This window comes from Drosophila innubila, assembly GCF_004354385.1.
Source record: "Drosophila innubila isolate TH190305 chromosome 3R unlocalized genomic scaffold, UK_Dinn_1.0 2_E_3R, whole genome shotgun sequence".
Taxonomy (NCBI): Eukaryota; Metazoa; Arthropoda; class Insecta; order Diptera; family Drosophilidae; genus Drosophila; species Drosophila innubila.
Genome location: NW_022995380.1, coordinates 3,775,548 through 3,798,658, shown reverse-complemented (window position 1 = coordinate 3,798,658; position 23,111 = coordinate 3,775,548). Strand labels below are relative to the sequence as shown.

At 34.7% G+C, this 23,111-nt stretch overlaps 6 protein-coding genes across 6 annotated transcripts; 2 read left to right on the top strand and 4 right to left on the bottom strand.

The window, feature by feature from the left end:
- Window positions 1-2,884: 2,884 nt before the first annotated feature.
- LOC117791516 (protein distal antenna-related) lies at window positions 2,885-4,474 on the bottom strand. The gene has a single exon (XM_034631300.1). It carries the CDS (start codon window positions 4,472-4,474, stop codon window positions 3,110-3,112), a length of 1,365 nt encoding a protein of 454 aa, XP_034487191.1. The 3' UTR covers window positions 2,885-3,109.
- Window positions 4,475-5,689: 1,215 nt separating this feature from the next.
- LOC117790907 lies at window positions 5,690-10,751 on the bottom strand. Its single transcript, XM_034630519.1, has 10 exons — window positions 10,390-10,751; window positions 9,188-9,942; window positions 8,960-9,120; window positions 8,248-8,594; window positions 8,026-8,187; window positions 7,772-7,960; window positions 7,465-7,594; window positions 7,300-7,398; window positions 7,074-7,224; window positions 5,690-6,971 (listed from the first exon to the last, which is right to left on the bottom strand). The coding sequence occupies exons 1-10, from the start codon at window positions 10,749-10,751 to the stop codon at window positions 6,844-6,846; spliced, it is 2,484 nt and encodes an 827-aa protein (XP_034486410.1). The 3' UTR covers window positions 5,690-6,843.
- Window positions 10,752-14,382: 3,631 nt separating this feature from the next.
- Window positions 14,383-18,216, bottom strand: LOC117790406 (nuclear export mediator factor NEMF homolog). The gene is made up of 6 exons (XM_034629848.1): window positions 18,114-18,216; window positions 17,605-17,697; window positions 16,773-17,523; window positions 15,822-16,714; window positions 14,670-15,761; window positions 14,383-14,606 (listed from the first exon to the last, which is right to left on the bottom strand). Exons 2-6 carry the CDS (start codon window positions 17,658-17,660, stop codon window positions 14,408-14,410), a joined length of 2,991 nt encoding a protein of 996 aa, XP_034485739.1. The 5' UTR covers window positions 17,661-17,697; window positions 18,114-18,216; the 3' UTR covers window positions 14,383-14,407.
- A 464-nt stretch (window positions 18,217-18,680) lies between these two features.
- Window positions 18,681-19,122, top strand: LOC117792001 (molybdopterin synthase sulfur carrier subunit). The gene has a single exon (XM_034631948.1). It carries the CDS (start codon window positions 18,715-18,717, stop codon window positions 18,991-18,993), a length of 279 nt encoding a protein of 92 aa, XP_034487839.1. The 5' UTR covers window positions 18,681-18,714; the 3' UTR covers window positions 18,994-19,122.
- On the top strand, window positions 18,967-20,728 carry LOC117792000 (molybdopterin synthase catalytic subunit). The gene is made up of 5 exons (XM_034631947.1): window positions 18,967-19,131; window positions 19,431-19,737; window positions 19,866-20,183; window positions 20,240-20,490; window positions 20,564-20,728. Exons 1-5 carry the CDS (start codon window positions 19,003-19,005, stop codon window positions 20,675-20,677), a joined length of 1,119 nt encoding a protein of 372 aa, XP_034487838.1. The 5' UTR covers window positions 18,967-19,002; the 3' UTR covers window positions 20,678-20,728.
- A 164-nt stretch (window positions 20,729-20,892) lies between these two features.
- LOC117790978 (plasminogen activator inhibitor 1 RNA-binding protein) lies at window positions 20,893-23,038 on the bottom strand. Its single transcript, XM_034630604.1, has 2 exons — window positions 22,478-23,038; window positions 20,893-21,941 (listed from the first exon to the last, which is right to left on the bottom strand). The coding sequence occupies exons 1-2, from the start codon at window positions 22,923-22,925 to the stop codon at window positions 21,352-21,354; spliced, it is 1,038 nt and encodes a 345-aa protein (XP_034486495.1). The 5' UTR covers window positions 22,926-23,038; the 3' UTR covers window positions 20,893-21,351.
- Window positions 23,039-23,111: the final 73 nt, after the last annotated feature.

Below are 23,111 nucleotides of genomic sequence, written 5' to 3'. Positions count from 1 at the left end.
GAACATGGACATGGATGTGGACGTGGACGTGGATGTGGATGTGGATGGACGCATGCATAGAAAGCTCGCTTGGATGGCCGGATGGACGACATGAATGCATGGGAGCATTGTCAGTCGCGTAATCATCGTAATAATTCGCTTCAACTTCAACCGTTGGCAGCAGCAGCAACAGCAGCAACAGCGGCAGCAGCAACGAGAAGCCAAGCGGAAATTACCAACACGCGATATTTAATTTTACCAAAAGGTGAACCAATAATTCGTCTGCGGCTGCGGCTGCGACTCTGACGTTGAGGTCCGACTGTCTTTGTGGCTGCTGCTGTTGCTGCCACTTCGATTTTTCTCTGCTCAGGACAGACAATTTCTGGACATTCTTGCAGGCAAATTTATACATAGACTTTTTGCAGGCAGTAGAAAAGCCCATTATCCAAAAACCATCTTAACCTGTTTATGTGGCCCAACTAACATTTTGCCTAAGATCGGTTAGCATCAATCCACAACAAATAATTCAAGTTTAAATGCAGTGAACCTTAACTTGGCCAACTGCATCTTGCACCTGAACTAGTTTTTCTATGCAACAAATGTTGGACCAATCGTTATCTTTTTCATTGCAGATACCCCCTAGAATATTTATATTTATATTTACATTTACATTACACAGTAATATTTTCATTTATTTGTTAATTTAAATGTAAAGTGTCGGCTGATTATAGGTTGACAATAAATATATAAATAAATATGAATTAAAATATATCTGAAAATATGTATTTATTTATTTATTTTTATATGTTAAAACATATCAAATGAATCATGATTATGAAATATATTTAGATTTTTTTAATAATTATGGGTTTAGTTTGTATCACACAGTTTACTTTTAAATGAGAGTATTGAAATGTTCTGTATACAGTTTTGCCAGAATTTTAGTCTAGATAAGCTAAACATGAAAAAAAATAAGATAATAATAATAATTATGTAAATATAGAAAACCAACTGCATCGGCATTTAAATAAGTTTTTTATATTTTTAAATTATTTATGTATTTTAGAGTGCAGTGATTTATATTGGCTAAAAACTGGACAAATGGTAACCCAACTATAACTTTTTGATATTTTTAACATGAGTTATTAGCATATCTTTAATGTTTTTAGTCCGATCCTAACAAGATTGGTATGAAAACTCTTGTTATTAACAGGACTTTCAAAATCAAAGATTTCGAAATCAATCAATTGTCTTTAAAACATATTTTTCATTCTTGGAAATACTAAAAACACATGCCATAACATTTTTCAACTCAAAAAGCGGGACAAAGAATTGATTTAAGGACTATGGTTTCTTGGTGAAACTATCTTAGAATTGTCCGTAAATTACGAATTTGGGTTACCATTTTAATTTTTTAAATCGATGCACTCTAATTTATATCCCTCGTGTTCACTCGTATACCTGAGATACCATGACAAATTTTTTAAACAAATTTCGAAAATATCTACCCCACACCTTAAAAAAATTTAAATTACCAACTTTTGGGTTGCTTGTAAAGAATTTGTAGATTTTTACTTAATCTAAGATTTTTTAGCCCTTTATGCGTACAAAACCTTAAAAGTTTAAAAATATTTATTATACAGGCATGTTCAACATATTTTTAGTCGATGCTTTCAAAAGTCGAATTGCTATTTTGTTGTATGACTTAAATTTTTTTTATTTTATATTAAATTATTTTCCATTGAACATTCTGTTCTTCGATCTACTCATATTCAATATATTGCACTGCCGGAAGATTAATTACTATAAATTGAAAGCAGTGCAAAAGACGTAATCGCATTGCACTATTTATCCTCGTATGAATTTTTTATGATCTGAGGGTATTGTAAAAACAATCTCGCTAAGAGATCTAAAATCATTTTATTTTGAACGACATTTGCTACACTTCAACCACTTTTGTAACAGCCACCTAAAATATTTTAATTTGAAAGTGTCGCTTGTGTCAACTGAAGGATAAAGTAATCAGAAGTTTAAGCTGTTGTGTTTTCGTAAAAAAACATAGAGGAGAATTTCTAAATTTGAGGTGCTGAGACTTATGCTGTATTTACACTAGTTGACACAGCGTCAATTTTCGAAAAGATTGCTGTTTGCTTGTATTTTGGAAAAACGCTTGAATATCGAAAATTAAATAAACGTCAAAATTTTAAACAGTCAAAAAATATTCACAAGTTTTCCAGGAGAATACTTGTATAATAAACAATTTCTCAAACATCTGAAAAATAATCATACAATTTATTTCGCTGTCAACAATTATTTTGGTGGAAGAAATCCATTAATGAATCAAACGACTTTAATAATTGAAAACCAATTATTTAATCATTTTTTAATATCAGATGAAGAGTTTTTGAGCCCATATAACAAAGATAATAAATATGAAAATAAACACAAATGCTTGGATATTTTGAACTATACTCTCATGAATGTATATTTGTATCTCAGTAGTATTTAGTTAATTGTAATTTAAATATTTTAATCAATTATTATGTTACTTACAAATACAAATATGATATTTATTTCTTACAACTAAAATGAAACAAATCTATTAAATTAATTTACAGATATGCCAAAAGTTTAAGCTATTTGCTATTAAATACAACTAGAACTGATTTCTTAAGTAGATTTATTGCATTTGGTTTTTTATACACAGTCAACGATTGTTGTTATAGTATGACATTAAAATTGTAATTGTAATTGTAAGTGTAATTGTAATTGTAACTGTAATTGTAATTGTAATTGTAATTTTAATTGTTATTAGTAATTGGTAATTGGTAGTTGCTGTTGTTTTTATTAATTTCTTTTTATAATACTTATTGTTTTGATAAAACTTGAAGATTTTACTCATTTGTTGGCAATTGTTATCTTGGCCTGATTAAAATATGTTATGATTGAAAATCTAGTTTAGTTTATTGATATACGACGCATAAAAGATTCGATTTAAAAAATCTAAAACATTTATGAAATTATCTACAATGTGTGTGTGAGTATTCGATTCGCATAAAATATTCGATTTAAGAAATCTAAAACATTTATGAAATTATCTACAATGTGTGTGTGAGTGTGTGCAAATTGACTACTGCTCTCCATCGCTGTGTATGGATGTACTTGATGTACTGTTCTTATCGGGACTCTGCGATCTGCTGTTTGCCGGACTTGAGACTTTGGAGCCACATGAGCGCACGGACAAATCTTCCGGTTCGCTATCGTAATAACTTTCCTTTGAAGACTCACTATGAACCGAAGGACTTAATCTCTTCAAAAGATTATCGCTAAAACTATGAGTATCTGTGTCTATTTCCCTCGTCGCCTGCATGGCAGAACGTCCAACTCCAACTCCAATTCCAGTTCCTGCTCCCGTTCCCGCTCCCGCTCCAGGATGCATAGATGCGGCAGCTGCAGCGAATGCAAAAAAGTTCAAGCTGGCGCTAAACATTTTGCACCAATCTAACAAGGCTCCGCCCTGGGTTTCGGCATCGGTCGCTGGTGAGGAGACCAAGGATGCGGATGCAGGATTTGACTGGGTGCTCAAAGTTGATTGCATTTCCTGCTGCTGCTGCTGCCTGGCATCCTCTCCAGGAATTATGAGTGGTGACTGGCCAGCTACGATGTCTGGAGTCGGCGTCGGTGTCGGTGTTGGTGTTGGTGTCAGTGTCGATGTCGGTGTCGATGTCCTCATTCTGCCATCAATATCGTTGTTGTTGTTATCGTTAATGTATTGGGGCTGGGGATATGGCACATGCTTAGCTGGATCCTTTGCCCAATTTTTCACACTCAGCAAGGGACAATTATATTTTTTAGATTCGTCTAATACGGTTGGTGGAACTGGTTCATCCTGCTTAAAATTGGATGCAGCCATATCCGGAGTAGCGTGCTCGACCTTTGGCGACAGCTTCGAGTTGAAGAGTGCCAACAAGTTGAGCTGGTGCACCATGTTATTTGTAGAATAGCCTGGTGAAGCTGGATCTGTCCCAGTGCCTGACAGTTGCTGCAAGGATTCGGAGTGCAGGCCATTTCTCTTCAAGAACTCGACCAAGGCGAACTTCTCTAGCAATGCTTCGTTGTGGGAATTGTAATCCATAGCCGGAAATGGCAAACTACCAAAGCCAAGATCATCATAGCTGGGCATTGTTCCGAACTTCGGGGGCAGCAATTGTAGCTCCAATTTGGCGCGTTTTTCTGGCGGCGTATCGAGTCCGGCCAGTCCCATGTTTTCCGAGCCCAATTGCCGACACATGAACCTTAATTTTTGCTCATTTTTACACCAACCGCGAAGCGTGGATTCGGGAACTCCAATGTCCCTGGAAACACTTGCTTTTGTCTCGCCATTATGAATTCTTTGAATGGCCCGCACTTTGTCATTAGGCGTTAGATTTCGCAGCGGTCTCTTGCCACGAGTACTCATTCGAATATTCATATGCTGATACGCTGAGATATCCATATTCAAATCTTAATATAAGCAATAATCACACAATGTCTACGAGATTTATTTGAAACTGGTTTAACTGCGCGACTCTCAATAATTACGAAACAAACAATTGTTAATTGCGAACACTGCGGCAACTGTTGTTCACTCTTCGGATTAACAGAAGGATGTGATTTGATTTCAGCGAACTTCGTCCTATCGAAGCTTTATCTCTGTGAAAGCGAGTTCAAGGCAAATGCGGCGAAGAGCGCGCCACACATATCCATATGTACACATGCAGTGGACAAACCACTCACTCACACTAGCACACGTCATAGAGAGCAACCAACACACAACCGCTCTCTGGCATGACAAGAGAGACTTTGCAATAAGAACAGAGCAAGAGCAACGTACCACCACAACAACTTGTTACTCTTGTCCCATTGAATTCGCTTCGCGCAAACTCAGAATATGAAGTGGATGGGAACAGAAAGGACCACTAAGACTGAAATCAACTTAACTCTTGTTTTGGGTACGGCTCAATCAATTTCGCTCTCTTTGTATTTGTCCCAGTCCGTCCTTAAGTAGAAGTCAAACTTCTGTAAGGCATTTGATTTTGTATTGGTATTCCTCTTTTTGTTTTTCACCTCGCTATCCACATTTGGAGACAAATAAATGTGTGGTCATTAACCGACCGCATTTTATTTTGCATACTTACTTACTTGTAAATACAAGTGCAAACATGCTAGAAGATATCTTTTCTTGAAGGTTCTTTGCATACACACGTACATATTCTTGTATTCCTTGCTAAAATTAATGTGTAAACTCATAAAATAAAATTCTTGAAAATTCTTATAGCAACTGTGTAAATATGTCGAAAGCCTGGAAGCACGCCACACTGTTATATTAAGTAAATACCATAAAATTGTATGTTTCTAAATCCTATGAATATTTTAATTTAATTTTGAATTTTAAATTTGGCGGCAATATGACGCTGCGGCAAGTAAATTCGATATCTACACACTAGCGCCAAACAAATATCGCATCAAAGCACGATGTATCGATATGAATTCATCGACTACAGTTGAATAACATCTCTGCATCCCGATAGGTCGAGATTTGAATTTGAAACGGTTCAAAAATCAAAAAGACAAATAGAAACACTAAAGTAAATTAAGATATTAATCCACACATCACCCTTTCATTAAAATTTTTCCTTCGAAATCTTGTTTAAAATTAAAAGCATTTAAATAATTATCCACATTGCGTTGGTTTTATTTTGTAATCCTTATGAAATCCATTTTATATTATCTAATTTAAACTATATACATAAACAATTTTCATATCATATTAAGTGTCTGATCATTTTCAGTTAAGAGTTGGAGCATTCCTAAAATTATAATTGTTCTTACACTTAATACTGTTAAGATAACAAAATAATTCGTTAAATCTATCAAATTTGAATATATACAAAAATTAACCTTGAAATATGAACTTAGAATAATTATACAATATTGTCGAATATTCTTTACATCCCCACAAGTGTTGAATGTAAATTTAAAGAACGATAAGCATACTTGAACCAGGCTATTATAAGATTATATAAATTTACTTTTAAGAATTAATTTATATGTTATGTGTTAATATATCATTCTTTTCAATGAAATTATCAAACCATTTGGTTTCGTTTACACTAAATTTCGTTCTGTCTTTATTATTTGTAACTTCATTTTTAAAAAGGATATAGTATTTACATATGTATGCATTACGGCATTACGGCATAAGAAATCAAATCAATCAATCATTAACTAACTCAAGACATCAGCCTTAAGTCATAAGTGAGAATCTCATCGTTTTCAACTATTAAATTGTTATTGTAATTGATAGTATCTATATATGTATCTGCGAATACAAGTATATTTTGTGCACGTATAATTGATCAATTACAAAAATAAATGCATCGTCGGAAAATTAAAATAATAATTTGGTAAACAAATACTTTCGAAAATATCTGAATTCTTACATATTTAAAAGTGCACATCTGACATACAAATCTTACATAAGAAATGTTTAATTTATTCGGTATTTTGTGCATATATAATCGTTTATGTATCTAAGTCGTAATATGTACTTATTAATGGTTGTGCGTCTGCTTTAATCAATAAACCAGTTTAACCCGCACACAAGAAGTTAAGACGAATATTTGATTGAATTGATTTTGGTTTGGCCATGCACCAGTTAAATCTTTTAATCGGTTCATCGAGAACCCCCTAAATGTTATACGTATGTACAAATATGCCTATGTACAATAGTTAATTAATTTACTATACATACATATAAGTCGACCTTTTAATTACCTAAAATTAAACAAATTCATCAATATATGTCTATGTATATAACAATTGTTAATAGCTTATTGATAATGATCCCATTTGCCCAATACAGCGGCCTTCCTCATCAAAACTGGCTAAAGTCAATCTAGATAGCTTATTGCATAATACACCGTTTCCATTATTTTGTATAGGATTAGGTTCTGTAAAAAAATATACAAATATTATTAATTTCAATTAATATGTATGAACAAAATAACACGGATAGGATATTGATAATGAAAATGTTTCACATATGTAGCTACCGTCATGAAAATGTTCTGCCGAATTTCCTTCCTGTTTTCTTTTCCGAATCTGCTCCGTAAAATGCAATATAAGCGCATCAATCATGGCAGCTTGCTTTGAGAACACTTGTACTAGTTTAGATATTTGTATTCCATTTTCCACCGCATCAAACTAAAAGTCAAGTAATATTTGTTTATGCGAAATTAAATGCAAAATTATATAAATTTTCTTATAAAGCTTACTAACCTGCAAGAAAATGCATGTTAGACACTCAGGATCATCACTGGCACTTGGTTTTGCATAATCCCATGACATATCTTCATATCGAAGGCCCAATAATAGAGTCTTTAAATGAAATTAAAATATTAATGTTATCTCACTATTTTAATTGAATATAACTGCTAAACTTACGTGTTCAAAGCAGTCTATAATAAAAACTCCTCTCTCGTTTACAGCAATCAATACCTCCATATCTTTATGGTTAACCAAAGACATAATTCCCCTAACAGGTTGTTCCATTTGTCCATGAAAGAAAGCAGCGCTGTGTTTTCGTAAATATTTATAATAATATTTTAATTAAAATATTTTAAAATTATGATTGAAAATGTTTTTTATTTATCTAATTAAATTTGTCAAGTCCGTTTTATTTTATAATTAATCTTTTAAAAAGCAAAGCTTGGATAAATTAAAAAAAATACTGATGTTATAATATACTCACCCATAAAATGGTAATGCCCAGCAAAACTCCAAGTATTTTCGCATTAGCTTCCGGGTTGTAGCTGTCTGTGGCACTCTCTTAAATTGCTCTAGAAGCTTTATTTCAGCAGAATTCTTCTGGCTTATAGGTAGCCAAAGCCAATTGGAACTTTTCGCAACGTGTTTTGGTAGAAATCTTGACTGGTTCTCTCTGAATATTCGAGTATACGAGTTAATAAAGTCGAAATCTTATAACATTCAAATGCTGGCACTCACCTAAAAAAACTAACAGTGTGCGTATGGGAATTGTAGGGACCGAGTTCAATTCTAGCTTGAATACCGCCCAGCATAAGAGAATGCACAGGCTCCATAATGTATCTTCCGGTCAACACGTAATGCTTAGCCTCCTCGTAAAGAAGCTCCACAATTCGATGGTCCCTGAAGTTTATTTTATTATTATTATCAAATTCCAGAGGTATATAAGTTAAGCAAACTTACTTAATTTTCTCTTCATCTCGCTTAGAAAAGAACACATTCCGCTTAAGAACAATCATGGGTTCATCAAATTTTCGTTCGATGGGATTGCCACTGCTAAACTTTTCAAGAAGACTCGACCACGCCACTCGGACAATATAGGGACAGTGGTGTGCCTTCAATTGCATTTCCAGGAGCCCACTGGTCATCCATAATCCAAAGATACTCTGCGCTAGCAGTTTGTTTGATATTCCCAATTCCTCACAGCCCAATGCAGCTGCCAACATCACTTGAGAAGGACACTGAGCTGTTCCCTCGATCTCCATGTGCACGGCTACTCTTGACATTAGGTATACGCACGTCGGGATAACCTTATAATAATAGAATTAAAATAATAATATTAATTTAAATCTCAGTCATTAGACCCTGTTCTCAAAAAGTATAAAGGGTTTATGAAATTTGTAAAAAATATAGCAAGTAAATACGGTACCGTCTAGTTGATCGACTGTTAGATGCCCAGTACCCGTATTTTCGATGCTGATCAATTCAAACATAACTGTTAAATAATAATAATAAAAAAACATATACTTTTTTTAAATAAGAAAACAAATATAAAAAGATGTTATAACTAAAAATTATTATTTGCACAGTCAGAAAAAAAATAAGAGAGCACTGACGCTTTGTTCACGAGTGTTTGAGTTTTTCACCAATTTTTGACTTATCGTCAGGATCTTACATTTTGCAAAGTGCGGGCTACGAGGGAATTGGGTTTTCCGGCACTTGTGTATGTGGAGGTTGAGTTAGCCCCAATCATCCGTTTGGATATCGCAGGATTCTGTTGAGCTTCATTGCTGTTGATGCTTTGTTGTTGAACTGGTAAGAAATTTGTAAGCATACCTGAATATCAGATAAACTTAGATTAAGCATCAACTGAATACACTATAGGGGTGTAAGGTACTCTTACCGGATGGACTGCGGACACCAGTTAGAGGACCAAGTGCGTTGGCGTTGCTCATGATATTTCCGCTTATCTCAGATATATGAAGACCAGCAGTGTGACACTGTGGATCATTGGCTGACATGGACATCGCTGAAGTGACTTGTGCCGATGTCATGCAGTCGTTATCATTGCGACCGGCACTAACGACACTCGAAACACTCGCTGACGATGCAAATGTACTTCCAACCGCTGTCTGGATCTGAGCGGTGGTCACCACACGATGCACTGTGTACATCACAGGCGGAACAGGCACATTGACGGGAACCAGAGACACTGGAGTTTGCTCACAAGCATTGTTAAGATGCGTCTGAGTAGCGGCCACAACACGGCCATTGCCATTGCCACTGACACTTCCACTTGGATTGGAATACATTGCACAATCGACGGCATCGTCTAGAGTCTCCAGGACAGACTGAGAGTTTGGGCTGCATGCGGTTGTCTGTTGGCTGTGTTGCAATTGATGATTATGCGGATTCTGATTCATGTGTTGCAGTTGATGTTGCATGTGATGTTGACTTTGTGTTTGTTGTTGTTGCTGTTGTTGCTGCTGTTGTTGCTGCTGCTGTTGTTGCTGTTGTTGTTGTTGTTGTTGTTGTTGAAGTTGAAGTTGTTGATGATGCGAAGGGGCAGTGATTTCGTTATTAATACGTTTAACATTGTTTCCTGAATAGTAATCGTCACGGCACTTCACATCCGTGGTATTGTAATATAGGCGTGATCTGTTAAAAGTTAAACCATTGAACCATAAATCCATTATACATATATATGTCAAAAAGTTGCTCAAGTAAAAGTTTTGTAAAAATTATAAATTGTATATATATAAATTGAAATCCATATTTAAAAACAAATATCATAATTAATTTTTAGTTTTGTCAATACAAACGGAACCGGCAGCAGAACGGTTAACTGCAATTAGACATTGCATTTGTAAATCGAAAGTGGCACAGAAACAAATTCTTTTCGACACTCAAAAACCGACACGTTTGTACCGGAATGGTTCCAGAACAGATTTTCAAAAATTAAAGATGTTGTTTTCAGTACAAACAAATAATATTTGAAATTTAAATGGAAAGGATAAAACCATAATACTCGTTTTGAACATACAGAAACCGGAATCGTACTTATTCCTAGTCAAAACCATTAATTTAATAACTGTGTATACTTACTGGTAGTCCTGGGTTGTCGACTTCTTGCGATTATACTGCAAAGTTCCCAATGGCACTGTCATTATGTTTATATAATTTCCAGCATTATTCGTATTGCTTGCACAATGACCACTGTTATTGCAGTTTGAGAACACATAAGGATTTCCTATGTTTCGGTTCCCAATAAATTGTTTATTGTTCCCATTTCGTGAAGACATTTCCCTCGAATTAAAACCCGACTCCGGTTGGTTTGAGCTGCATGGTAAATACTCTTGACCAACATTATTTCCATAATTCATCTTACTAATGGGAGTTTGTGAAATTGCTGATGGCGATGAAGTCTGTTGCAATCCACTTCGGCAGTAATATTGGTTTGTCTCCATATTGTCATATCAGTTTTTAAACCATCTATAATACAACCGATAGAAAAGTAAAAAAGAAAATAAGTTGAGAAATATTTTTTGTATATTATTTAATAGGTATTTAATTCTTAAATTAAATTTTCAAGCACTGTAGCTGAATGAACATTCACATTAACAAAAATTCGTTCGGTAGAAGTATTGCAATTCTTTTAAGCATTTCTGCAACTGATGATTGCAAGTCCCCTTTGAAACATGAGCCGAAGTTCCCGAAGAACAACAGGTAGGCAGTTTTATGTACATGTACATGGCAGACTCGAATTGCCCCGATCCGTGGTGATTGTGACAGGTCATAGTAAAACAACTCGTCGTAGTCATAGCGAACTTATTGTAGTTTCTATGATGTATGAACTTCCAGCAAATCTATTAGTTCGGAGTCGATAGCTTGAACCTCCTCAATGAGATGCAGCTTTAAAGTTGTCCGGAAAAAAGCTATACAATTGTTGCTATCTTTAACGTGATTATCGTCGTAGAAAGCAGCGAGAAGCTTTAATGACGAAACTGATGCTTTTTCCGGTCGCTTCGACATCGACCTTGAGGAGGGTCTTTTTTTTATCTGTTTTGACTATAAGGATCCGTTCTTCGAGCCAGTGTTTGAAGGGTCTTCTCCAATAGCGACGCACTGTGGGTCATTAGGGCGTAAAATCGTGCCAAAAATAATTTTTTTATGAAAAAGTTCGTAAGTAGTTAAATATGCATTTCATAGAGAAACCTTCAAAGTATAATGGAAGTTAGTTATCTTCCACATACAGGACGCTTTGGTAATCAGTTGTCTAAATTAATTACCCCGAATTTGCATGAATCTGTTTTTTTTTTTTTTTTGTAATTAGGCAAACTAAACTATTTTTTAACTTTTTTATGAAATAAGATTAAAATGTATATTTCGGAGAAATAAAAATTTTTTTAACTATTTTGACCATCAAACATGTGTCACCCTGTGGGCGTATCACTCTGTGTAACATTTCAAAGCTTAAGAAGTTTTCCATCAAATGCCTTTTTAAATATTTTTATTGACTTTAAATCCTTCTGAAGAGAGTCAACCTTCTGCTCCAGTGAGTGTAATTCTCTGGCTAAATGCTCAAGGGAGTCCGAAGAGGAGGCAGCAGCTACTGTTGTTTTCGTTGTTTGGAGTTCTGATGGCTTCAATCCCGTGGTCTTTGGCGATTTGGAAAATAATTTCAATAAACGTCTCATGAGAATTTCAAACTTGTTTTCAGTAGGTGGACGTATCAGTAAATTTTTGACAGCCAAAGCGATCTCGGGATCCAAATTGACGGTGATTTGATCGAATTTATCATCACTGTTGGTGACACCATAAAGGCGAAATGCACTCAATCTGGGCAAACCACAGGTGCGGATTGGATCTAATAAACTTTGGTAGGCGAATTGTGCCAGGCATCGAAGCCAATTGCGCAGCTCATGCTGAGGATAAGCCAACTTGTAGGGAATCCAGTTGGCTTTCAAGCTCTCGGACTTGTTGGAATTCGGTGTCCGATATGTTAGGACCGTTTTCTGATTAAAGATCGTAAATTGATTGTGCATAAACAGAGTTGATCTATATTTAGTCAACTTGAGATCACTTTGTCGTATACAATATTAATTTGCAAAACTTTTACTTTAATAAAATATGAAAAACTACAACAACTAATTTTCAGTGGAAGCACGGCAAATTTAAAGTCGCGCCCAAGTATTTATATCATCGATATTTTTTTTGGAAAAAATATCAACTATCAATATTTTGTTCATATCGAATAATTTTGATATTGGTATTTTTAAAAATATCAGCAGCCCTACTTTGCAGGCTGTCTGTGTCATCAGATGAGCCACGAGCATTGTTGTTAACTAAGCTATTTTACAGCTTGTTTTGGCTGTTTTCAAAGTTCGTTTGCTAGAAAAATTTAAAAATTGCCAATAGCCAGAAATCTGCCTATTTTAGATATACTTTTAGCAATGTTTGATATTAATATATTTTCTAAAACTGTGCAAAAGTGACCAGAAAATCCGATTTAAATTCTTTCAAGCCAGAAATAGATATTTTTCCTCTTAAAAGTAGGCAGTGCTGAAATACATCGATAGTTATTATTTTCACGGCAGATGCTATGATGCCAGACAGCCACACTTATGTACGATCCCTGGGGTTCACTATTTATTGATGTTAATCGATATTTAAAAGTATTTTATTACAATCGATCTCGATACCAATTTTTAAGGATAGTCGGTAACTGCCAAAAATAAAAGTATTTAAACGTTACAAATATCATGCGGATTTGTATAATCCTACAAACAAGGATGAATAATACTTATTGCGAAGTCCTAGTTGTCACTAAAATCATACTTCATACAAAGTTATTTCATATCTTATTATCAAATTTGAAAAATCAATTCCTACGGATGGGAAATGAGTCAAATTCCACAAGTTTTAACGCTTGAAAACTTAATTTAATTTGAGAATAAACCGTGATTACATACATATGCATATGTATGCACAGATTTACAGTAAGCATAGGTATGTATGTTCCAATGTACGTATGTATGTATGTATGTATGTGCATACTTACACTCATAGCAACCATGTCCGTATGACTGAGTGGAACTTGAAGGACGTTGTTGTCATGCACTTAGTTATTTAGGTATGTCATACATATCTACATCTATATGGATGTAAAATATATGTTATAATAATCATTAGCGTTAAATATAAAATTTATACACTCTTTAAAATATTTAACTAATTCATAGGATTCACACAAATTGCACAAATTTTCATAGAAGTCCTTTTGACTATTTTCACGCACTTATTATCATTATGAGTATTCATACTTAAACATACAATATATGTACATATGTACGTACATACAAACATATAGATATGTAGATAAGTACATTCGAATCTAAGAAAAAATCTGTAACACGCAATCCACAATAAGCTTACAAAAAAGTCTTTTATATCCTGTATGATTTTTTGCAATTCTCGTACAACACGCGCTCAGCAGAATATGCTTTTTAGCTTCGCTGCTGTTAATTAGACCCGATATGACATATTGCGAGCAGAAATACTTATTTTTAGCTCACAAATACCAAAACGGGCGACTTGGTAGCAAACCGTACAAAACTCGCCATTTTCATACCAGAACAACTTCAATAAACAAATACATGCAAACTTGGGTTCCACATTGATAAGCTCGTAAAGCGTCTGCGCGGAAAGTATCGAAGCTAGTCTATCGTACAAGGACTATCGTGCTTTCGATAACACACATATGCAACCTTTAAATGGCGCTAAAAGTGACAGCAGCTATGGAAAATTTAACCAATAAATCGATGACAATTTGGGCACTAATATTACATTATCTAAAAGATTTGAAAATTAAATTCTTAGAAATTTGTATAGCAAAAATCCTTTAATATTGATACATATTTTATTAAATAAAACATAAATAGTCCACAAGATCGGTAATTCCCATTTACTACTTAATTTAAACATTCGTATCCATTTAAACTGGCTGAAATGTCGAAACTAGTAAGACTAAATTATTTAAAAATATCAACATTTATTTTACAATAATATATAATATTTTTAATATGCAAACAAGTTATTCATTATTGAATTAAATTTTCAATTTTTACTTTCTTAGTTTTTGTAATTGTGGTGCTGAAATTTTTACTTTTCCAGGAATATTTCTTGCAAGAGTTTCTTCCTTTATACTTTTAAGTAAATCCTTTTCTCTACTATTGCAGGCTTTGTCCTTTGAGAACATGTTTACGGCCAATTTAGCCGCCTTGCCTCGTTTACCTGTGCCTGGTGTCAGCTTTACCTTGAATCTGCGAAGAAAGTGCGAATATTTAAAATGTGAACATAAGAAGTTTCAAAAGAGGCTGACTTACTTATATTGTTGCAATGCTTGGTAAGGAGCGACTACTGGAATTGCAAATAGTAACTCATCATCCTCAAGCGGTTGACCTGTAAGAGTATCAAGCAAGTCGGCGTCAACGCCAATGGGAGTATCATCGTTTTCATCAATTTCAATTTGATTTTTTTGCACGGATTCTCCAGTTTTATTATCAACATTGGGTACTTTTTTCTGGGTAGTGGACTTTTCATCATCTTTTTCCTCATTCGCGATTAATTTGTCTTTCCCCGACGATTTAAGTATCATCATTCGTATTTTACGCTCTTCTTCATCTTGATCCTTATATTTTAATTTCATCTTCTTTAATTTTCCCTTCTGGCCACGTTTAAGCTTATTAGAATTAATTGGTTCTATTTCAGCCAAACTTGCTTGCGCCTTTTCAATATCGGTTTTATCGGAGCGGCCTTTACCATCTCTACGTTTCTTTGATACCTGAGTCTTTTTACGCGAGGGTCCGGCTTCAATAATTGCAATTTCTTCTTCATTTTTCACAATGTCTTGTTGGTGCTCAAGAGTTTCAGATTCTTGATTTTCACTAGACAACTGTGATTTGACCGTAATTCGTCCAGTATCATGTTCAACCTTAACTTCGGTGTTTGGAAATCCACTTGACACAACTTCGTTTGCATCATTTAATTCACTTAAATCAATCTCCGCATATGTCACTTCTGTTTGCTTAACATTGGGCTCATCAATGTCATCTTCAGTGCTTCGTATTTTTCGCTCTCCTTGATGACGCTGTACAAAGCCATCTTCTAGTTTAAAGAGTAAACTGAGGCCCATTATCAGATGGCAGGATGGTAAAAAGTTCTTTTTTCCACGAATCATAAAACTTCCAGTACCCAGATATTCTCCCGTCGGTGCGGTTTTACTCACTTGGTCACTATTGACCCAGTATGCATTCGTCACAACCTTTGCATCCCAAGCAACGCTATATGAAATTGCCATAGTGCCAGCTTCTAGTAACGTTTTGGGGGGAATTTCTCCGCCCGTTGAATTACGGATTATAACACTGGAAGCTCCTTGAATGTCAGCATGCACATATATATCTTTGGGTCGCATATACCTAGTTCGTAGTTTGGAAAGATTAATAATGAAATATGGACAATGCAATTATTTTACTTACCTTTTAACTATCAATTCGTTCTGCTGCGCATCTCGTCCTCCAATTACCAAGTAATTCTCGGAACTAACAAACCAATAAAACTTCTCGAACCAAAAGACCTTTCGTGCCTTGGCTATATTTGATATAGTGCGGACTTCTTTGAGAGTTTGCTGCGTTTTACGCTCAGCTGATTTAAGCGCCTTTTGTGATGCGTCGATGGTCTTTTGTTCCTTTTGAGCCGCTGACCGTTTTAAATCATAGTATCGTCGGGCATTCGCCCAGGCGGATAAAGCTAAATCAATGTCTATAATCATAGATTTTTCTTTATTATCAGCATCATTGTCACTTTCATCATTTGAATCGGAATCATATGGATCTTTAAGAAGTAACGATATATGATTTATCTCCAACTTAAGTTGTTTTATTGAACTAGCTACAATATCTCCATTAGCTTGGGCCTCTTTAACCAGCTCCTGAATATCTGGCCAAGACAATTGACTAGCAATGGCCGACTGAACTGCCAAAATGGCTTTATCTACTAAACTCTGATTGCATGTTATTAGTTCAGCTTTTCTCTTATCAACATCTTGAGCTTTATTGAGTTCCTCCAATCGCTTTGAATGATCCTTCTTTACGTTCGACAGTTTTTTTAAGGCTTCTCTTTCTTGTTGCAATGTTTTCATATCAATCTTTTGCGATTCTTGTGTAGAGAAAAACTCATCAACTGCCTCCATGAAAGTTTCATACTCTTTCAATGGCTGTCCTTTATGCTGTGCGAACAAGTACGGATGAAACTCCACATTTCTATAAAAATGTTCCACATTTTCGTCATCCGTTGGTTTTTCTTCTTTAACTTGCATTATATAACCTTTACAGCTTTTATTCCTTCCCATCTCAATGATATCGTACGCGGTCTGTAAACAAAAATTACAACTATCATTCAGTTTACATAGATAACAACAGTTAACAAACCTTTATCGCTTTCAATAAGGTAGGAAGATCGGTTTCCATATCAAAAGATTTGGTTGCAGCATTGTTTGTTTGTTGGTTTCGCGACTTATTTTTCTTTTTCGCTTTTTGACTCTTTGGTGCTTCTTCTTGGATTTTCCCATCATCATCTTGGCCATCATCAACAGAAGCATTAACGGCGTGATTCTCCAAGCCGTGTTCAATTAGAATATGCTCAATTACAGCTGGGCCACAGTCTAAGATTGGCATTAGTAATCGCCTCAAATTCTCGCTAGGCTTTGCACTTTCAATTATTTTACGCAATGAATCCTCTGACAATTCGTTGTTTTCCTTTTTGGCGCGGTCCATGGGATATTTTTCACGCACTGCAAAGCGTACACTCTCTCCTTCAGTGTGAGGTCGTAGAATGTATAATATGGTTTGCTCATAGTCAGTCAATATAACATTTCCTCGATCATAGAGCTCCAATAGAACATGATAGGCAGCGTCTGCAGTTCCAAATTGAAAATCAATGATTCTGTCTCCGCCTAGTTGACTAATTTGCTCAAGTCGCTTATTCTTCAAGTGTTTCCTTAGCTTCATGCTGAAGCCAGAGGGTGCTACATTTTTGGGCCACTCAAATCCAGTTGTGTGGAACCGTGTTCCAGACTCAAGCAGCAATGTCACCTTCTCGGATGATGCGCCTCCATGAAGCCGGAAAAGATATGTCTTGTTATCAATATCATAGATTTGATTGACGCGATAGCCGACTAGCCTGTAATAATATAAAAATATATATATTAATTGTAATTGCAATATTGCAAATATAAATTTTTTGGAATGTTGATAAAAATACCTTTGAAGCTCTGCTACGCCACATATGATATCGTAAGAATTAAAGCGTGTTTTCATGGTAAGTTTCGACACGTATCACAGCTGTCAGATTTACCTAAAATAAAGAAATATTTCGTAGTATATTTATTTATACAGTTACAATTGCATATTATGCTATAGCACTTGACGCATACAAGTTAAACTAATTTAGAATCAGTTTTATACAAATTTTCAAGTAACTAACAATATGCATGTAGTTGAAAGCAAAGGATATGTTGTATATTTTTTAATTTAATATAAATTATTCTGGTTAAAGGCGGTTTTGTCGTACACTCATTATAGTGATGTGGACACCGGTGCAGGTATCTGATTGACACATACTTATGCATGTAAGTATATTACATACGTACATGTGAATAATTTCACCAGGTAACTGAAATGCAGTATTTATTTCCACATACAACAATTCAATTATATATATATATATATATATATATATGTATCCCATAGCACTAGTTCTTAACTACTCACCGTGATTTTCGCAAAACTATTTTAAACAAACAAATTATATTTCCTAAATAAAATTCTTCCAATGTGAATTTAGAAAGGTTATCAAAACATCGATAACAACTCTAAAAGACTATCTTTATCGTATAGACGATAACAGATAAAGATGATGAACGAACTAATATTTGTTATCGATAGTGAACTTATTTTGTCGATATTGCGCATCACTGCTAAAAATTGCAAATTTAAAAACGCAAAAAACTCAAAGCAAAATGAATAAATTTTATGAAAATTTAAAATTGGAAATTAGACAAAATTAAGGTAAACATTTTAATGAAGGCTTAAAGTTCGTCAGCCCTCGGGAAGAGAAGTTAGAAAATTAAACTCTAAAAATTGAGAAAATTCTAACAAGACCCCTGCAAATATTTTAAAATTTCCAGATAAAAAAAAAAATAAATTTTAAAAAAGGTACAAGAATTTAGAATATCTTTTTTTGGAAATGTACCTTTTTTTAAGTTAAAAAATCAAACCAGATCGGAAAATTGTACTAGTTGGGCAACCTTCGGTTTCAGTCCGGACGATTCGATACCCAAGTTCTGTTTTGCATTAATGCTGCGATTCTAATATGAGCGTAGAAAAGAGCTCGAGAGTTGTTGATATTAACGTCTTATTTTTTGCTAAAAGTCGTGAGCTAGCAAAAACTTCCCGTGCAGTATTTGCTGTTGAGTCTGTAGTTATTGCAGTGGATTTGCTTAAACAGCTAATAGATCGCTTTGACTTGCATACGATTGGCCAGTCTTTAATTCTAGCTCACAACGAAAACTACATTGATAACTTGGACGAAGAGATTCATTTACAGCAAGGAGACGAAATTGCTGTAATACCACCCATAAGTGGAGGCTAATAGATTGCAATGGACTACATACAGCTAGTGAAAGACAAAATCGACATCCAACAAATTCATGATTTGATAATCGACGATGGTTGCGGAGCCTGCTCTGTTTTTGTGGGCACAACACGTGACACCTTTGAAGGGAAAAAAGTAAGCATTTAATCGTAATCGTTAAGTACGTATATATGAACATATTTATGTATTGCTAATGCGTATGTAAACATAAGGAACATTAATGTACATGAGTTGTCAGTTGCCTATGCCCCCCTAGTTGCACAGGGCTGCCATAATCTAATCTAGCTCATACCAGCAACAAGTGGTTACAGTGAATCAAAATTGTATTAGCACATCAATATTTATTTAAGATATTACTAAATGGCAAATGAATTTATGTAACTTGATTATTTATACAGAATTATAAATATCACATTATTTGTTTTGTTTTATAGGTAATATCTTTGGAATATGAAGCATACGAAAACATGGCTCTTAAGGAAATGAATAAAATCTGCTCTGAGCTGCGAGCTCGTTGGCCGAATCTTAAACACATTGCGATATATCACAGACTCGGTACAGTTCCGGTTCGCGAAGGAAGCGTTGTAATTGCCACTTCGTCCCCCCACCGCGCTGCTGCCTTGGAATCTGTTAGTTTTGCAATAGATCAGTTAAAATCACGTGTGCCTATATGGAAAAAGGAAATCTACGAAGAGGATCTAATCGGCGAGTGGAAGGAAAATAAGGAGTGCCAGTGGCCTCGTAAGGATTAATTTATATTTTCTTTAATTTGCCTCTTTGTACATATGTAATTTAAAAAAATGACAAAATATTTGTATATAAAGTTTTAACATATCAATAATTCTTATTTTAATATACAACAAATGTAGAATGTTCCGACTCAATCTTAAGGGCTTTCGATTTCTCTTCTTGTCCAATCGATCAGACTATATCGTCAGATAATATTCCTGATAAATTGGTCCAAATTCGAGTTAACGACAGCGACTTAAACAGACGGGTTGATTGTTTTTTAAAAAGGAAACGGGATGAAATCAATTTATGTAATATAAATGATTTCAAAAAACAGCCCCCCAATGATGCTACTAATCCCGACGGCAACACCTCCCCGGATCCCACTGATCAAATTTCTTGTGCCCGAACTCAGAGTTTCCTTGTCAAGCAACAGCAATCAAAAGGTCATTTAAAGGGTAAGTAACGTTATACAATGTGATGTATTATTCAAATATTAAAAAGTGTATGACAGTAAGGCGAGCCAATAACAATTGTGGGCCACAGACGAGACCAAATTATTCGCTGCAACTCAATAAACTAATGACATCGCCTCGAAATTGTAATGAAGCTTCTGAAAACAATTCATTACAATGTTCGCGTTTAAGGAACATTGAAGATTACATGGGTATTAAACCCGATAATAACGATATGTTCAAACGCATAAAGGATCTTGAAAATAGAATTCTATTGTTGGAATCCAGTTCTCCAGAGTACAAACATTTTGTAAGTTTTCTGCTTTCTCACTAGCAAATGGTTAAATTCATAGTAAGCTATAAACATTTATTTATTATTTTAGGTCCAGTTACCAACGGATGAGACGGAACTTGGTCTTCACAAGCACAAGAAAAAAGTTTATATGTCGGATAAGCTAAATAATTTTATTGTAAAGATTAAAAGTGAAATTGAATAATAAAATTTCATAAACGTCTTTAAAGTGACTTTCCGATGGACATTAATTTTTTTAAAAAACTAGAATATTTTTGCACTTTACTCAGAAGTAGTAAAGACGTTTTACCCAAGAAATTCTAAACCAAAGTATTTTTTTAATAAGATACTTCCCCAGGAGCCTTATATTTTAATCTTATAGTTCTGAAGACTTTGATTTAATAAAGTACAATCCAATTATTCATTTCAATTTCTTATTATTTTGATTTATTTATCCATTTCCAGTTATCAATCAGTTATCATCTTGCTTATTACAGGGTATCTATCTAATATATATACACTTGTAAAAATTTTGTACGAATATGGGAAGGAGCTGGTCTATATTTTAGAATCAAAATAGGGTTACTCCACATGTATATAATTAATTGAAGTAAGAGAAGTGGCCATTAAGTATATAAATGACGTATATTTGTTTCAACATTTTGAACTATTTCCAATAGCTTTTTTTAAATGCATAAATGCCGTAAAGAATTCAAAATATAATCGTATGATTCTAAGAATTATGAGTGTGGAAAGCTGATTTGTTATGTAAATTACATATTTTTTGAATGTCAAGCAGCTTGATAAACTCTCCTTTATATGAATTACTTAGAAATATTTTTTTTTATCAACTTTATAAAAAAAACTTGCTAATGCTGTTTAGGAAAGAGTGGGAAATTGAGCTTCATCGTCGACCTTCAATGGCTTCGATCCGGAGCGACGCTTCTCCCCAATCTTATAGGATGCGGCTTTGTCAAACCCATTGCTTGGTCCGGACTCCGGGCGAGGACCTCCACGTGGCGGACCACGTTGTCCTCCCTTACGGAAACCTGATTTGCGACCATCATTGAAATTGAACTGAATGTCCATGATGCGCTGAACACGTCCAACGCGCTGCGGATACATTGACGGATCGTATTCCAATTCATCCTCAATATCCAAATCCTTCTTTTTGCCCAAAACAACCATCTTTTTCCATTCAACGTTTTCCTCGCCTTCGCCAGCCTTGCGCAAATTGTAGTTGGGTTTAGTACGTTGGTCCTGAAGTGCCTTCCACTCATCCAGAGTCATCTGCTTCGAGTCGTCCTCCTCCACAGTATTGGTAACATCTCCGCCAGCCTGTTCATTTGCCGAGTCGTCTTTGTCTGTGGTCGGAGCTGGTGCGCCTGCCTTAAGATCCTCAATGTCCTGCTTTGCAGATCCCCAGTTGTGGGCACCAGCGCCATCACGTTTATCAACAGACTTTATACCTAATGCGATAAGAATTAAAAAGCCCAGATTTAGTAAATTATGAATACAGAAAAAATTGGATAATTCTCTAGTTCTATCGTGTTTTATTAATGTGAAATCTGACAATTTAATGGCAATCGGTAACCAAAAGCTGATAATCAGCTTCACATGTTCCAATAAAATATTAATTGTCGAACGTAGTTTTTTGTAATGCACTGTTTGTGCAAGCATAAACAAATATTTAGTGGAGACAGTCAATAGTCACTACAGATTATAACTAAAGTGAATTTTTTATACGCAACTACATACAGTTATTCAAGTAATTGATTTAACAAAAATTAACACTTTTTTTTGTATTATAAATGTTTAAGGTTAGAACAATTGAAACAAGATAAATACATCAAATAACGAGATTCATTGAATTTAACAACTACTTAAAATTCAAAAATGTGCGAATTTTATACTTTGTCACACCAACTATTTGACTTACTGTATATGCAAAGACGCACATGTTTGACAAAATGTATGTAGAGTATGTATGTATGTATATGTTTACCTGTTTTATCGGACCCCGATTGACGGTCAAATTCTCGTTTACCAAATTTCTCGTTGTTGCGGAAACGAGAAGGCGGCCCCTTAATATCACGATCTCGAATTGTGCGTTTTGGAAGCTCATTGTTGTATTCTGGCGCATTAACATGATTGTTTTCCGCTGGATGATTACGAGTATTTTGTCTTGGACGCGTTTCCTTTACTCCATTTGTTATCGCAGTTTTTGTACCATTTGCCTTTTGTCCCAAAGCTGCAACCTTTGCCTTAGCGTTGTTTTTGTTTAACACGCTTGACTTATTCTCCTTTTCAGTTTTATTAATGTTGGACTGAGGCTTTTTTTCATCAGTCTTCTTTTTGCCGGCTACTTCGGGAACCTTATTTTGAATAACTGCTGCATTAGCATCTTCATCCATAAATAAGAGCTCATAACGATTGTTGCCGGAATTCTCCATTTTATAAAAATTATAACAAAAAAGGGATTCTTTTTAAGATGACAACGTTATTGAAAGATTAAATTTGCTTCGCAGACTTCATTCGTAATTCCAGTAAAAAGCTTTGTCGAACTGAACTGGTTTGAGTGAACGGTTTTGATAATCGAACAATTTATCGAAACTTTGAATTTCTCAACTGTTGTAGAG

Coding starts and splice junctions, on each gene's coding strand:
- LOC117790406 (XM_034629848.1), bottom strand. CDS start 17,660: ATGAAAACACGCTTTAATTCTTACGATATCATATGTGGCGTAGCAGAG. Junction 17,524..17,604: donor GGCGTAGCAGAGCTTCAAAG/GTATTTTTATCA, acceptor ATATTATTACAG/GCTAGTCGGCTATCGCGTCA. Junction 14,607..14,669: donor CAAGCATTGCAACAATATAA/GTAAGTCAGCCT, acceptor CTTTCTTCGCAG/ATTCAAGGTAAAGCTGACAC.
- LOC117792000 (XM_034631947.1), top strand. CDS start 19,003: ATGGACTACATACAGCTAGTGAAAGACAAAATCGACATCCAACAAATT. Junction 19,132..19,430: donor ACACCTTTGAAGGGAAAAAA/GTAAGCATTTAA, acceptor TTTGTTTTATAG/GTAATATCTTTGGAATATGA. Junction 19,738..19,865: donor TAAGGAGTGCCAGTGGCCTC/GTAAGGATTAAT, acceptor CAACAAATGTAG/AATGTTCCGACTCAATCTTA.
- LOC117790907 (XM_034630519.1), bottom strand. CDS start 10,751: ATGGAGACAAACCAATATTACTGCCGAAGTGGATTGCAACAGACTTCA. Junction 9,121..9,187: donor TGGTGTCCGCAGTCCATCCG/GTAAGAGTACCT, acceptor TCTGATATTCAG/GTATGCTTACAAATTTCTTA. Junction 8,595..8,959: donor TAGCCCGCACTTTGCAAAAT/GTAAGATCCTGA, acceptor TATTATTATAAG/GTTATCCCGACGTGCGTATA.
- LOC117790978 (XM_034630604.1), bottom strand. CDS start 22,925: ATGGAGAATTCCGGCAACAATCGTTATGAGCTCTTATTTATGGATGAA. Junction 21,942..22,477: donor ATCGGGGTCCGATAAAACAG/GTAAACATATAC, acceptor TTATCGCATTAG/GTATAAAGTCTGTTGATAAA.
- LOC117791516 (XM_034631300.1), bottom strand. CDS start 4,474: ATGGATATCTCAGCGTATCAGCATATGAATATTCGAATGAGTACTCGT.
- LOC117792001 (XM_034631948.1), top strand. CDS start 18,715: ATGAGCGTAGAAAAGAGCTCGAGAGTTGTTGATATTAACGTCTTATTT.